Raw genomic sequence first — 13010 nt, 5'->3', positions numbered from 1 at the left:
CGCCGGCGACCGACCCCGGCCGGGGGCTGCGGCCACAAGCCCATCGCATGGGCAACGCTCACTGTCTGTCTGTCTGTCCGTCTGTCCGTCTTCCCCCCCAAAAACCCCAATCTGCCTGTCATGCGCGCTAACATTCACTGACTCTCTTTTCTTTCCTTTGTTCCATCATGTCATTCCTCACAGTCCGTATTCACGTCGTTCCTTAACTCTCTTGGTATTCCCCTCCTTTGTTCCGACCATTGGCGCCCATCTCCTTTTAGATCGGTCTGAATCCCGGACTTCCGCTGCGTCTTCCTTCCCCTTGACGCTTTGACGCTTCAGTCTCATTCTCATCCTCGACAGACGCCCTCTCCACCACCACCACCACTCCCATACCTCACCCATCAGCGTTTCTTGCATGGGATTTCCCGATCGCGAACTTCACCATGCCGCCGTCTAAGGCACGATCGAGCCCGTCCGCCGACCGTCGCGATCGTCTGACGCTTGCGAAACTAGCCAGCTACGACGACGTCGCAACGGATGCGCTGGTTGACCGTGTACGTTTTCGAGCCTCGATTGATCTTCCTCGACCTAATCACTGACTCTGCTATGCATACAGGCCTACTTTTGGACAAATACCCGCAAGAACCGCACCAAGTACAACCCCGCCCGCGGCATCAGGGATGATGAGGTCGCTGGGATAATCCTCCACGACATCATCGTGGGCAAGGACGCAGCCAAAGCCGAGGGCAAGCTGCTAAACATGTCCGGTTTGAAGAAATATCTGGCCAAGCTGCCCACCGACCGTGAAAAGGAATGGTTCCGCCGACACCTCCGCAAATACGTCCAGATGTATCTCCCTGATTCGCCCTTCGAAATCACTACAACCAATCGCTACATGGTCACCGAGCATGAGGCTGCCATCTGCGCCCGTAAATTCATCAAGCAGGGCCAGGAGATCAAGTACCTCAGCGGGACCTTGGTGCCCATGACGCGTGAAGAGGAACAGGATCTCGACCTGAAGCGGAAGGACTTCAGTATTGTCATGTCGAGTCGGAGAAAAACCCCGTCCTTCTTTCTCGGTCCCGCTCGATTCGCCAACCACGACTGCAATGCCAACGGACGACTGGTCACGCGAGGCATGGAAGGGATGCAGGTGGTGGCCATCCGCAACATTCATATTGGGGAGGAAATTACGGTCTCATACGGAGACGATTATTTTGGCATTGACAACTGCGAGTGTCTTTGTTTGACGTGCGAGCGGGCAGTCCGGAATGGCTGGGCGCCCCAGGTCGATTCCGAGCAGGAGAGCCAAGACCAAGACTCAACGCCAGCCTCGAACGATGAGGCCATAATCACCGACGCTCTGCTTTCCCCCAAGAAACGCAAGCACGCACAGGACACGGATTCGGAAAGCTCACCTGTATCCACACCTCGTAAAAGAACCAAGTTTACGCGGCAAAATTCCAAATTGCGGTCTGAAGTGTTGTTTTCCGACCTCACCCCTTCCATTGAGTCCGCCACGGATCAGCCCGCAGCGGCCACCGAGTTTTCAGCCCAGGCTTTGGCTGTGCCACCCGCCTCGGTCACGGAAACCATCAGCGACCCCATCGTCGATAACCATGTCGAGTCGACCATTCAGAGCTCCACTGTGACAGAACCCGATTCACCTAGTTCACTCGACGCCGATGATTCGCACCGGTCCTCGACCTCCACAGTGGCGACGTCTGTATGTGACAATGCCGTACAGGTCAAAGTTGAGGAGGTCACGGAATCGTCCATTCGAGGTTCTCCGTTGACCGTTGGGGAAGACCTCGACCTCTCAATCCCTCGCCCGGCAGACAGAGAACGACGCATACTCGGCACCGACGGGGATGCACTGTCGGACCTGTCTGACTCCCTGGAGCTGGATGAGAAGCTGGGAACAGTTGTGAAAAAACCAAGGAGGTCCCGGAACAAGGAAGTCGTTCCCTCGGTCGAGGTCGAGCCGCCTCGTGCTCGCGTTCCCGGTGACTACACCAAGACCTCCAGATTGCTCGCACAGGCTTACGATCGATGGGTTGATTGCCGCACATGCAACGTCTGGTTCGTGCAACAAGATTCCTATCTGACGCGGCGGGAGTGCCCTCGGTGCGAACGCCACTCTAAACTATATGGCTTTCAATGGCCGAAGACGGACAGAGAAGGCCCGGCAGACGACGAAGAACGCGTGATGGACCACCGCACTGTGCACCGATTCCTCTACCCTGATGAGGAGGCGCTTGTTACCCGTAAGGACCGTGGAATTAGCTTTGGCATCACCCCGACGCCTGAGCTGTCTGAGCCTCATGCCGACACGGAGGAGAGTGAGGCCTGCGATGACCGACGCAACACGCGCGCCAGCAGACGACGGACGCGGTCGCTTCGGATGACTATGTAATGATAGGAATGGGTAGGTTTGGGATATTTTGGGCATGGAGTTTTGAGTACCGGCGTTGAATGACGACGACCACGAGGGCTTCGACAGTTCGGCGACTTGGACTGCGTAATCTTGGAAGATCTCGTCCTGATCTCTCGCTGGCTGTCTGCCTCACACGGCATTTATCTGACATATTGTTACACTGTATAGAGTATTGGTCCGCTTTTGGCTCCTGGCTCTTGGGCCCCTATTGTATTTACCCGAGATCAACGCCATCCCAGGGCCGTTGGAATGAACCTGGACCCTGTCTACTGACGGGCATTGTGCAACAACTCATCTTTTCCTCCCCCGCAGTTTGCTGCAACTCCGCATCTTCGCCATCGTTGCATCAGGAAGGGCAATAATAATATTGCACCAATGGCAGCCTCGAAGGGCTCTTTATCCTGCCTCCGGTCTCCCCCCGGTTAAATAAACGACCAGGGGATCGGAATTCTCCCATATTGAATCTAAATGAACTTCGGACTGCATGATGCCGACGTTTGCATCAGCTGAAACCAAGTTGTGCTATAAGACACTGCCTCTGTCCAAGCACTCCCCCAGCCCTACTCACCTGGATCGGATCATATAACCTCCATACAACTATGGACTTCTTACGCTTCCTCCTGGTCCTATATTTTCTCCTGACGGGTTCCATCACCCTTGCCTACGAGCCCCCCCTGATCACACTCGACTATGGCCAGTTCCAAGGCAGCTACGATGCAACCTATAACATTTCATACTTCCGCAAAATCCCCTTCGCCGCAACTACTGCAGGGGAAAATCGCTTTCGGGCCCCCCAGCCTCCACTGAACATCACCAATGGCACCTACGACAGCGACCAATCTTTCGACATGTGCCCCCAGCGCACCGTCAATGGCTCCGAGGACTGTCTCTTCCTAGGCCTCTACTCACGCCCCTGGGCCTCCGCCTCCGCCAACCGCCCCGTCCTGGTTGTCTTCTATGGCGGCGGCTTCATCGAAGGCAGTGCATCGTTCGGCATTCCGCCAGACGCCTATCCCATCCTCAACGTCAGCACATTGAACGACTACATCGTGATCTACCCCAACTACCGCACCAACGCCTTCGGCTTCCTCCCGGGCCAGGCGATAAAAGACTCCTCAACCTCCGACCTCAACCCGGGCCTCCTGGACCAGCAATACGCCCTGAAATGGGTCCAGAGCTACATCGACCAGTTCGGCGGCAACCCCAACAACGTCACCATCTGGGGCCAATCCGCCGGCGGCGGCTCCGTCGTCGCGCAGACTCTCGCCAACGGCCGCGGCAACCAGCCCAAACTCTTCTCCAAAGCCCTCGCCAGCTCCCCCTTCTGGCCCAAGACCTACGCCTACAACGCCCCCCAAGCCGAAGCCATCTACGACCAACTGACCAGCCTCACCGGCTGCGCCAACGCCACCGACACCCTGGCCTGTCTCAAGGCCGTCGACGTCCAAACCATCCGCTCCGCCAGCCTCATCATCGAAGCCGACAACACCTACACCACAAGCTCCTACAATTGGGCCCCCGTCATCGACGGCGACTTCCTCATCGACACCCTCACCGACGCCATCCAGTCCGACGACCTCCAAACTGAACTCATCTGGGGCATGTACAACACCCACGAGGGCCAGAACTTCATCCCCTCCGGTCTCGACGACGCCGCCACCGCCGGCGGCTTCAACTCATCCCTCGCCAGCTTCCACTCCTGGTTAACCGGCTTCCTCCCCGGTCTGTCAGCCACTGACATCTCCCTGATCGAATCAAAATACTACCCTGTCAACGGCAGCTCAGAAACCATCACCTACAACACAACCTACGTCCGTGCGGGCCTGGTCTTCAGAGACCTCGTCCTCGCCTGTCCGGCCTACTGGGTCGCCTCCGCTGCCACAACCACCGGCCATGTCGGCGAATATAGCATCCCCCCCGCCACTCACGGGAGTGATACCATCTGGGTTAGTCCCTCCCTCTCTCCCTCCCTCCCTACACTTCTTTAATCATATCTATCTATCTATCTATCTATCCATATCCAACATTATCTAACAAAAGAATCAAAAAAAAAAAAGTGGGACACAATCAACACCATCCAAGAAACCGACCCCCTGATATACAAAGGCTACACCGGCGCATTTGCCAGCTTCATCCAGACCGGCGACCCCAACGCCCATAAATTGACGAATGCGTCGGAGCCAGGCGTCCCGGATCTTCATGCCACCGGGGATGAGTTTGTTATTGCTGATGCGGGCTTCGAGAATCTTCGCCTTGTGCAGTTGAAGGAGAGGTGTGCGTTTTGGTTGAGTGTCGCGAAGGATGTTCCTGTTTGAGTTGTGTTTGGTTGTTTCTTTGGGGAGATGGGTGGGCGAGGTTGAGTATACTAGTACATGATCTATGGAGTAAGTCAGCTGGTGAGGTCAGGTGATGAGTGAGTGAGTGAGACTACTATACAATTCAATTATAATAAATACAACTAGATATCTATCCGTAACTTATGTCCTGCTTGGAGTCATGCGAGGTGTGAGTGTTTATCCTAGCGCCATCTATTTCCAAACGCCGGTCGTCAAGTCGAAGGCCATCTATCCGTATGGATACTGGCCAGATTGGTGTGTTGATGTTGGGGGGGGGGTCTATAGTACAAAATTCCATCGTCTCTGTTCGCAATGTCCTCGTCCTCAGACCAAAGCCTGGCCGCGGAACATGCCTTCGCGCACTTCCTTCACCACGTCCTTGCGGTCGTTCTTGCCAACCAGGACCACGGCACGGCCGCGCTTGCCCATTCGGCCGAGACGGCCGAGACGGTGGATGAAGTCGATCGTGTTGTGCGGGACGTCGAAGAGGACGACTGTCTTGACGGGGAGGGTGTCGATACCGCGGGATGCCAGATCAGTTGTGACGAGTACCTTGGTGTTCGGGAGCCGGCGGGACAGGCCCTCCTTAGGCTGCTCGTATACGAAGGGGATGGCGTTCTCCTGGGCCTTCTTCCTCTTTGCCACCATGATCTCTTCCGCTGTGGGGGGCACGAGTGATTCGGTGAATTCGGTGAGTAGCTCTTTGTTGCGGTCGGTGGCGTCGCGGGAGAACGACTGCGCGTCGATTCCTTTCGTGCGGAGGAATTGCGCGAGCTCCTCGGCGTCGTCACGCTTGTTGACGAAGACCAGGATCTTCTTAACCTTGGGAGTGCCGGCCAAGAAGGGGTGCTGTGCCTCCGTGTCGCCTGCTTTTCCGATGGACCAGATCACGTCCGCGCAGGCCAGGCTGCGGTTTCCGCGGTAGGGATCCCTCTGGATGTCCACCACACCCAGCTGAACACGACGAGGGATGGCATGCAGGTTCGGCGTGGTCAGACGTTTGATGTCCGGGAACCGCTTGCGGAGGACGTTGTCCAGGGCGCGAGTGATGGTGGCTGAGCAAAGGACGAGCTTTTGGAGGGATGGGGCGCACTTGGCGATGATCTCATTCGACATTTCGAAGAAGGACCGGTCCATCAGCGAGTCGGCCTCGTCGAGGACCAAGTGGGAGACGCGACTCAAGACATATGGCTCGGTCTTCGCGATCACGCCGAGCAGGTGAGGGGTGGCGACAAGGATGTCCAGGCCAACGGGGTTGAAAAGCACCTTCTTGATCCGGGCAGACGAGATGTTGGAGGAGATGGATGCAGATCGGTACTTGACGGTATGCGAAAAGGCTTTGACCGTGGCCGTCAGCTGGTCAACCAGCTCGGCGGTAGGGACCAGGATGATCACCCGTGGCCGGGCTCCATTCGACATTTCCACTTGAGGTGAAATGTCCACCTCTTTGCTCTTCGACTTTTTCTCCGCTTCCTTCCTGTCCTGCTCGATTTTCTCCGCTTCTGTGCGCTTCACCATGTCGATCAATGGGATCAAATAGGCCAGTGTCTTCCCCGACCCAGTCTCCGCAGCCATAAGAATCTGCTCGTACGTATGTTCGACGTCCTGCCCAGGCTTCGGAGCTTTTTTCGGGGGCGACTCTTTAAGGAGCGCCGGAATGGCCAGCCGTTGGATTGGCGTAGGCACGACATCCACGAGGCCCGGTAACGCCTGGGAGAAAATCGAGTTGCGGACCACGGGCAGCAGAGGAAACTGGTCGAAGTTCGTGGTCTCGGCGAGCTGCGACTTGACGGCACTTCGGCGACCATATGGCACTGGGTGCAGGGCTGTCTGCATCTTCAATGCCTTGTAGAGCGGGCTTTCGCTCTTGCGAGCGGCGTCCTTGTCCTTGGGGTCCCCCGAGCGCTTGAGGGCCGCCTGAGATCGTGACCGTGGCGTGTCGGGGATGTGGGCCGTTGTCCGGTTCATGCCTGCGAAAGGGCCCGGGCGTTCATTTTTCGAGCGAGTGGGTTTCAAGGAGGATTTGGCGACGTTGGAGGACAAGGTCATGCGGGCGGCCTGGCGACGCTGTCGAAGGTTGCCGACGGAGCGGATGGCCTGCCAGCCGGCCAGCGGCGAGGAACGGGTGGCCTGGGTCTGGCAGAGCAGACATACTGGAGAGCGATTCGGCAACGACAGCCTGCCGATGCGATTCATGATGGGCGTGTGAGGGGGGGAGGAGGAGGAGGAGGAGGGAGGTGGATAGAGGAAGGCAGAGGGTGAAATGATGGAGATTATTGGCGGGCGGCGGGAAAGAATCAGCGTTCCGCGCCACGCCCGAACAGGAAGGCGCTCGGGCCATCTGAATGATCCGCGCCACGGCCCAAGCGGGACTAGCGCGATCGGGGCCGCACGCCAGGCGCCCAGGCCCTCAGGCGCCGAGGCTGCCAGAACGGGCAAACCGGGCAACTCGCAGGGGTTGCCATGGCGACTCCCGCCGCCAGATGTCAACAGCCGCGGTGTGCTGCGCTGCTGCGCTGCTGCTCTGCTGCTGCGGTGGTGCAGCATCCCAGGGTCTGTTCTGGTTCGGTACCTCGACTTACCGTATAATTACTCAACAACATCACCCTCCCACCTTCTTCTTCCTCTCCCTCCATCCCTCCTCGTTGGTCCGCTGGTGTTGGTGTGTCTCACCTAGTCTTCGATTCTTCCATTCCATTGTCGTTCCAGCTGTTCGTCCGTCTTTGTTGCGTCTTTTGCCTTCTGCCTTCTGCCTTCTTCCTTCTTCTACCAAGTTGCTTGCCTCGTTCCATATCCCTTCGTTTACCCGAGTCAACAATCCCCCCCCAAAGGATCCAACGACCTGACGAATCGGCAAGTCTTTGCGTCATCTTCCGTTTGTAACGCGCTTTTTTTGCATTTCCCTCCCCCGTTGTCTTGTCACGATACGATTCCCATGAGCAGCTCCACCTCCAAGTGAATTCCAGCAATCCATTTCTTATTTACTCTCCGGGAATCGGACCTGTCGTATTCGATCCACCGCGTTCACCTCTCGACCTCGTGCTGCGCGACTGCTTGGTCCTAGTAGTCCTTTTTCCCAGCGTGGACAGATCAGGTATGGGCGCGTTCTTCCTCAGCAAGGGATAAGCCTGGTTGCATGGGCCTTGCATTGCGGTGTTGTGAAGAAAGGCACATTGCTGATTCAGCCGCTCCAGCGTTGTTGTCTGCCCGGCGCTTGCGTCCAGTCGGTGTCCTTTCTGTTTTGAATCGTCTCGTCTGATTATCGAAGATGGCGAGCAACCCTGTGCAACGGCCACTGTCCGAAGTGAGCCCCATGGCCCAACGACGGAACTCCCCCAGTTGGAACCAAAGTACCAAGGTAGGCAGGCCGTTTCACGTCTCGGGAATATTCCAACATCCAGCCTAACCGGGTCCCACAGACAATGAAGTCTCACGACGCATCCCCATATGAGGGGCCTGCATCGCCGCGCCTCTTCTGGCAGGGTCGCGAGTCGGCGTCGCCGTTCCAACGAAGCTTGGAGAACCAGAGCCCCTACGAGCCTGACGCGTCCTTCACGCCGTCTAAGCGCCCCTCCCTCGAGAATCTCAAGCGCGCATCCCGAGTAAAAAACAGTAACATGTTCCGCGATCACAACCAGGAGTACGACCCCACAAATGTTTACGTCCCGCAGAGACCCTTGGTCACAAGTCGCCCGGCACCGAAGCCGCTGCAAACTGCATCCCCGACGCGGCAACCAGAGAACCAGGACATCGGGCCCAGACCCCCATCCCCAAGCAAGGACCAAGTTCCCCCCGCGAAATCATCTCTGTCTCGAGCGAGCCGCTTTGGGTTCAAGGATGCAGGGTTCGACCCCGAAAATGAGATCTGGTCCGACATCGATGGAAGTCGCCATGCCAAGAGTGTCACGTTCGACGCCGCTCCACCGCAAGTCAACGAGTACGAAATGACCACTCCGGACCCTTCTTCCATTGCATCGGGCTCCCGTGAAGGAAGCTACGAATCGGAAGAAGACGAAGGTGATGTGAGCTTCGATCGCGAATCTTCCCTCGACCGGGATGACAGCTTTGATGCTTCATTGGAAGATCTGGAGAAAACCCCTGTTGTTTTGCCGGAAGACTGGCGCTACATGAGCCCGGCCATCGCGAATGACGATCTCGTGAAGGAGGATGAGGATCCATTCACGGAGGATGAAGATGATCACAGCCCCGATCCCCAGCCGTCCACGCGACAGGAACCTCCCGTGCAGCATTCTCGCGTCGAGTCTCTGGATTCGAATGGCGAGCGCCGTCCACTGCCACCCCTTCCACCTGCTAGTCGTCCGTCATTTACTAATCGGACTTCGTCCCCAGGCAAGCTGGCTGCAGCGTTTGAGCTTGGAAGCGGTGGGCAGCGAGTTTTGCCGTCTCCTCCGGGCCCTGCGACTTACAGCAAGTCAGATATCACTGATCACGCTCGTACATCTATGTCGTTGGAGGACAGATTGCGTCTGATGATGATCCAGAAAAACGAAAGCAAGAACCAGGATCCAGAGCATGAAACTGTCCAGCCGCCCAAGCCACACTCCGAACATGCAGGTGATGAAGAGCATACCGACTGCGAAGCACAGGACAAGGATTCCAATGCGGATGAGGTTCCCGAGAACCCGGTTGAAGAGGATGCCGATGTCTTCTCTGCTCCCCGCATCTCCAGGGATTCAATTCTTCGCGACCTTCGCAAGAGTGAGAGTGAAAGCTATCTCGATGACTCGTTCGAAGATGCGTCCCAGCTGGAATCGAGTCCCCACCACTATGACCATTATGACCCTGATGTTCCAATTCCATCCCTAGAGGACGATGAAGATGATGATGATGACAGCCACGACGATGACGATGATGACCAAAGCAGCGTGGTGATCAAGCCCGAAGAGCACGATGATGATCTTTATGACGTTCCAGAGTATTATGAAACGGTAGATTCTAAGGAGTCTTTGAACGACGATGTGGCTGGTGATGACGAGAGTTGCCGGTCAAGCATGCCGTTGGAAGATGACGACCTAACACCGCAGGGCGAACCGCAGGGTTTCGAAGACTTGGACAGACACTCCACACCGGTGCCCGTGTTGCCCGATGAGGCGCCTGCGCTACAACCTACAACCGAAACGGAGCCGGAGCACAACGCTAATGAGCTGTCCGCCTCTAAGATGGAGGCCATGCGGGAATCGCTGCAGCGACCGGTGACGCCGGACAACCACGACCAGGTATCGGAGCCCTCGACTCCTGAGTCGGTCATTCGACACCCAATTGATGAAGAGGGCGAATACAGTGGCAGCGACGACAGCGACCGCGAAATGTCGCCTGACGAAAGTGTACCCGATCCTATCGCGACGGTCAAAGCCCCTGGAACAGGCCTGAAGACTCGTCCATCTCTGACCCCAGCTGACATGGAGCAAATGGCTGCGACCCGTCGCCAGGTCAGCGGGCAGCTTCCTCCGCCGATGCCCCAGCTCACTAAACAGACCTCAAACGAGTCCAAGGGCTCCGCCCCTGACGATGATGCTCCAGCCCATACCGCGAAGGAACATACCCAAAGACAACCCAGTCTCATGAAGCTAGATATCCCCTTCAGCATCCAGGAGGAAAGCCTTGGATTTGGCCTGGACAAAGAATTCGATCGAGTGATTGAGACCCAAAAGGTGGCGTTTGAACATTCCCTATCCCGATTAGGGCACCTCCCCTCTGTCATCCACACCCAGGAGACCCCAGACCATGGACCGGGAGCCCATCCCTTGACTTTTGGACAATTGACTAATCTGAGTGCTCCTAAACAGAGAGGTTACCTTATGCGGCACAACACGAAGGTCATCATCGCCAGCAGTCGGAACGAAGATGAAACGGCCCCGAACCCAGAAGCTCCCGCGGCGGCTCGGGCTGCACCAACTTCCCGCAAGCCTAGTCAGCAGACCTGGACTACTGTTCCTTGGAACGGCCAAACTCGCCGTGCGAGTATGAGGACGTCCAGCGGAATGGTCCGAAAGAAGCCTGTAGCCGGCCCCGTGCCCCCGCTGCCGGGTCAGCAGAGTAGCGTCCAAGAGCCTCCGGCAACCATTGAGGAGACCGAGCCTGCCCTGAACGGTGCCTTGGAAGAGGGTGAGGAGCGTGGTCGCCTGTTTGTCAAGGTGGTGGGGATGAAGTATCTCGACCTGCCTCTCCCACGAGGTAAGTGCTCTCTATCTCTTCCTCTGTTTCGGTCCATTGACTGACAAATATCTTAGGCGAGAGATCATACTTTGCCCTAACCTTGGACAATGGTCTTCATTGTGTAACGACGGCTTGGTTGGAACTGGGGAAGACCGCTCCGATCGGCCAGGAGTTTGAGCTCATTGTGCAGAATGATCTCGAGTTCCAACTGACTCTCCAGATGAAGGTTGATGAAGAGAAGCTGCGTGTCCCGGAGCCTCAGCCCACCGCATCCCCTGCCCGACAGAAGGCCTCTACTTTCAGTCGCGTATTTGCTTCTCCCCGCAAGCGCAAGGAGCTCGAGATGAAGCAACAACTTGTATCTCAGCAAAGCAAGGCCAGAGATGTCAACGCCCCTGTGTGGGAAAGACTGCGAACTCTTATCGCCCGGGACGGAAGCTTTGGACGCGCTTATGTTTCCCTCAGTGACCACGAGAAGCATGCCTTCGGCCGTCCTTACACGGTCGATGTGGCCTGTTTCAATGAGTGGGCCGTGGAGGAACAGCCCAGCAGTGTTAAGAGCAAGAAGAGCACGAACAGCACCGCCTCTCAGCGTCGACCTCCTTACAAGATTGGCAAGCTAGAGCTTCAGCTACTGTTTGTGCCAAAGCCCAAAGCAGCCAAGGATGACGATATGCCCAAGAGCATGAATGCATGCATTCGGGAAATGCGTGAAGCGGAAACTGTCTCTTCTCGCAGTTACGAAGGCTTTCTGTCTCAACAGGGTGGTGACTGCCCGGTAAGCACTCCACAACCCATACCTTCCTCGCAATTTGAAGCTAATCCTTTTCTATAGTTCTGGCGCCGTCGCTTCTTCAAGCTTCAGGGTTCCAAGTTGACCGCTTACCATGAGACTACGCGTCAACCCCGCGCAACCATCAACCTGTCGAAGGCGGCCAAACTCATTGACGACCGATCCTCCCTGATGCAAAAGGAAACTTCGACTCGGGGTGGTGGTCGCCGCAAGTCTGCTTTTGCCGAAGAGGAGGAGGGCTACATGTTCGTGGAAGAAGGGTTCCGCATCCGCTTCGGCAACGGCGAGGTCATTGATTTCTACGCCGACAGTGCGGCCGACAAAGATGGCTGGATGAAGGTCCTCGCGGATGCTGTGGGCAAGGGATCCTCTGGCAGCAGCCAAGCCAAGATGTGGACGGAGCTGGTTCTCAAGCGCGAGCGGAGCATGAAGGTGAAGCGGGAAACCACCACCAGCGATCGGCCGTTGGGCCAAGCCCCTCCGCCGCCGCCCGCCAAGGATACGGCCATTCCCACCCCGACGGCGCCGGCGCCGGGCGTGGCCCGCCCTCGACACAAACACACGCAGTCGCAGCCCGACGTTCGCGACGCGGACGCTCGCCGGCAGAAGACGCGCTCTCTGATGTTCTAAAGTTGACTCCCCCACTTGCCTGTCTGCTTTAATCCCCTTTGTCTTCTTTTCTCTCTCTCTTTTGCCCTTCTTTTCCCCTTTTTTTTTTTCTCCCGTGTGTTTTCTCTCGTCTTCGGTGTTGGAGTCCAGCCGGCTGCATTCTCCTTGAAAATTCCTGCATCCTGCACTGTTCATTCTGCCAGCGTTTTTTTTTTTTTTTTTTTTTTTTTTTCTCTTCTTTTCTTTTCTTCGTGTTCCTGCTTTCTTCAGCCGCCCTTTGTGATACATAGCGCCTTTTTTTCTTCTCGAGTCCATAATTCAGTTCGCGTTCAAACTGTATCAAGAATCTCAGTACCATCTGTTGCCTGAGGCGGTTCGATTAGACATTGCTAGCTACTGTAACATGTCTTTTCTTTTCTTTCATACTCCTGTTCGATAGTTTTGAGATATTCTACATAATGAAAATCCTTGTTTGTGATTTTGTCTGATTGTGTGGAGTATCTCAGGGATCCGCGGGTGTGGATTGTTGGACGGACGTTGGTGTTCTACAAATACTATATATATATCACCCCATGCTCCACAATCCAGTATTGACCAAGACCACGCTCACCCATCTACGGCACTGACCAGTAACTTATTTAACAAACCCAAATACACTTTCACAACTGATACACAA

General features: G+C 56.2%; 5 protein-coding genes across 5 annotated transcripts; 3 read left to right on the top strand and 2 right to left on the bottom strand.

Annotated features, from left to right (window-relative positions):
* The first annotated feature begins 100 nt into the window (after positions 1–100).
* Positions 101–2707, top strand: BO70DRAFT_365411 (SET domain-containing protein). The gene is made up of 2 exons (XM_025544059.1): positions 101–536; positions 599–2707. The coding sequence occupies exons 1-2, from the start codon at positions 426–428 to the stop codon at positions 2396–2398; spliced, it is 1911 nt and encodes a 636-aa protein (XP_025395955.1). The 5' UTR covers positions 101–425; the 3' UTR covers positions 2399–2707.
* Positions 2708–2968: 261 nt separating this feature from the next.
* On the top strand, positions 2969–4837 carry BO70DRAFT_321815 (putative carboxylesterase). Its single transcript, XM_025540530.1, has 2 exons — positions 2969–4365; positions 4477–4837. The coding sequence occupies exons 1-2, from the start codon at positions 3019–3021 to the stop codon at positions 4732–4734; spliced, it is 1605 nt and encodes a 534-aa protein (XP_025395954.1). The 5' UTR covers positions 2969–3018; the 3' UTR covers positions 4735–4837.
* Positions 4838–4932: 95 nt separating this feature from the next.
* Positions 4933–6965, bottom strand: mrh4 (ATP-dependent RNA helicase MRH4). Its single transcript, XM_025544058.1, has one exon. The coding sequence runs from the start codon at positions 6949–6951 to the stop codon at positions 5080–5082; it is 1872 nt and encodes a 623-aa protein (XP_025395953.1). The 5' UTR covers positions 6952–6965; the 3' UTR covers positions 4933–5079.
* A 431-nt stretch (positions 6966–7396) lies between these two features.
* Positions 7397–7747, bottom strand: BO70DRAFT_365409 (uncharacterized protein). The gene has a single exon (XM_025544057.1). The coding sequence runs from the start codon at positions 7623–7625 to the stop codon at positions 7425–7427; it is 201 nt and encodes a 66-aa protein (XP_025395952.1). The 5' UTR covers positions 7626–7747; the 3' UTR covers positions 7397–7424.
* A 276-nt stretch (positions 7748–8023) lies between these two features.
* On the top strand, positions 8024–12535 carry bud4 (putative GTP binding protein (Bud4); the record flags this gene model as incomplete). The annotated part of the gene is made up of 4 exons (XM_025540529.1): positions 8024–8113; positions 8175–10950; positions 11007–11710; positions 11768–12535. The coding sequence occupies 4 exons, from the start codon at positions 8024–8026 to the stop codon at positions 12353–12355; spliced, it is 4158 nt and encodes a 1385-aa protein (XP_025395951.1). The 3' UTR covers positions 12356–12535.
* Between the last annotated feature and the right edge of the window lie 475 nt (positions 12536–13010).

Source organism: Aspergillus heteromorphus (assembly GCF_003184545.1).
Source record: "Aspergillus heteromorphus CBS 117.55 chromosome Unknown BO70scaffold_30, whole genome shotgun sequence".
Lineage (NCBI taxonomy): Eukaryota > Fungi > Ascomycota > Eurotiomycetes > Eurotiales > Aspergillaceae > Aspergillus > Aspergillus heteromorphus.
This window is presented reverse-complemented; position numbering and strand designations above follow the sequence as displayed.

Bases quoted from the DNA above. Each gene is read 5' to 3' on its own strand.
- BO70DRAFT_365411 (XM_025544059.1), top strand. From the start codon at position 426: ATGCCGCCGTCTAAGGCACGATCGAGCCCGTCCGCCGACCGTCGCGAT. The intron at 537-598 runs GTACGTTTTCGA...CTATGCATACAG, and splicing joins CGGATGCGCTGGTTGACCGT to GCCTACTTTTGGACAAATAC.
- BO70DRAFT_321815 (XM_025540530.1), top strand. From the start codon at position 3,019: ATGGACTTCTTACGCTTCCTCCTGGTCCTATATTTTCTCCTGACGGGT. The intron at 4,366-4,476 runs GTTAGTCCCTCC...AAAAAAAAAAAG, and splicing joins ACGGGAGTGATACCATCTGG to TGGGACACAATCAACACCAT.
- mrh4 (XM_025544058.1), bottom strand. From the start codon at position 6,951: ATGAATCGCATCGGCAGGCTGTCGTTGCCGAATCGCTCTCCAGTATGT.
- BO70DRAFT_365409 (XM_025544057.1), bottom strand. From the start codon at position 7,625: ATGACGCAAAGACTTGCCGATTCGTCAGGTCGTTGGATCCTTTGGGGG.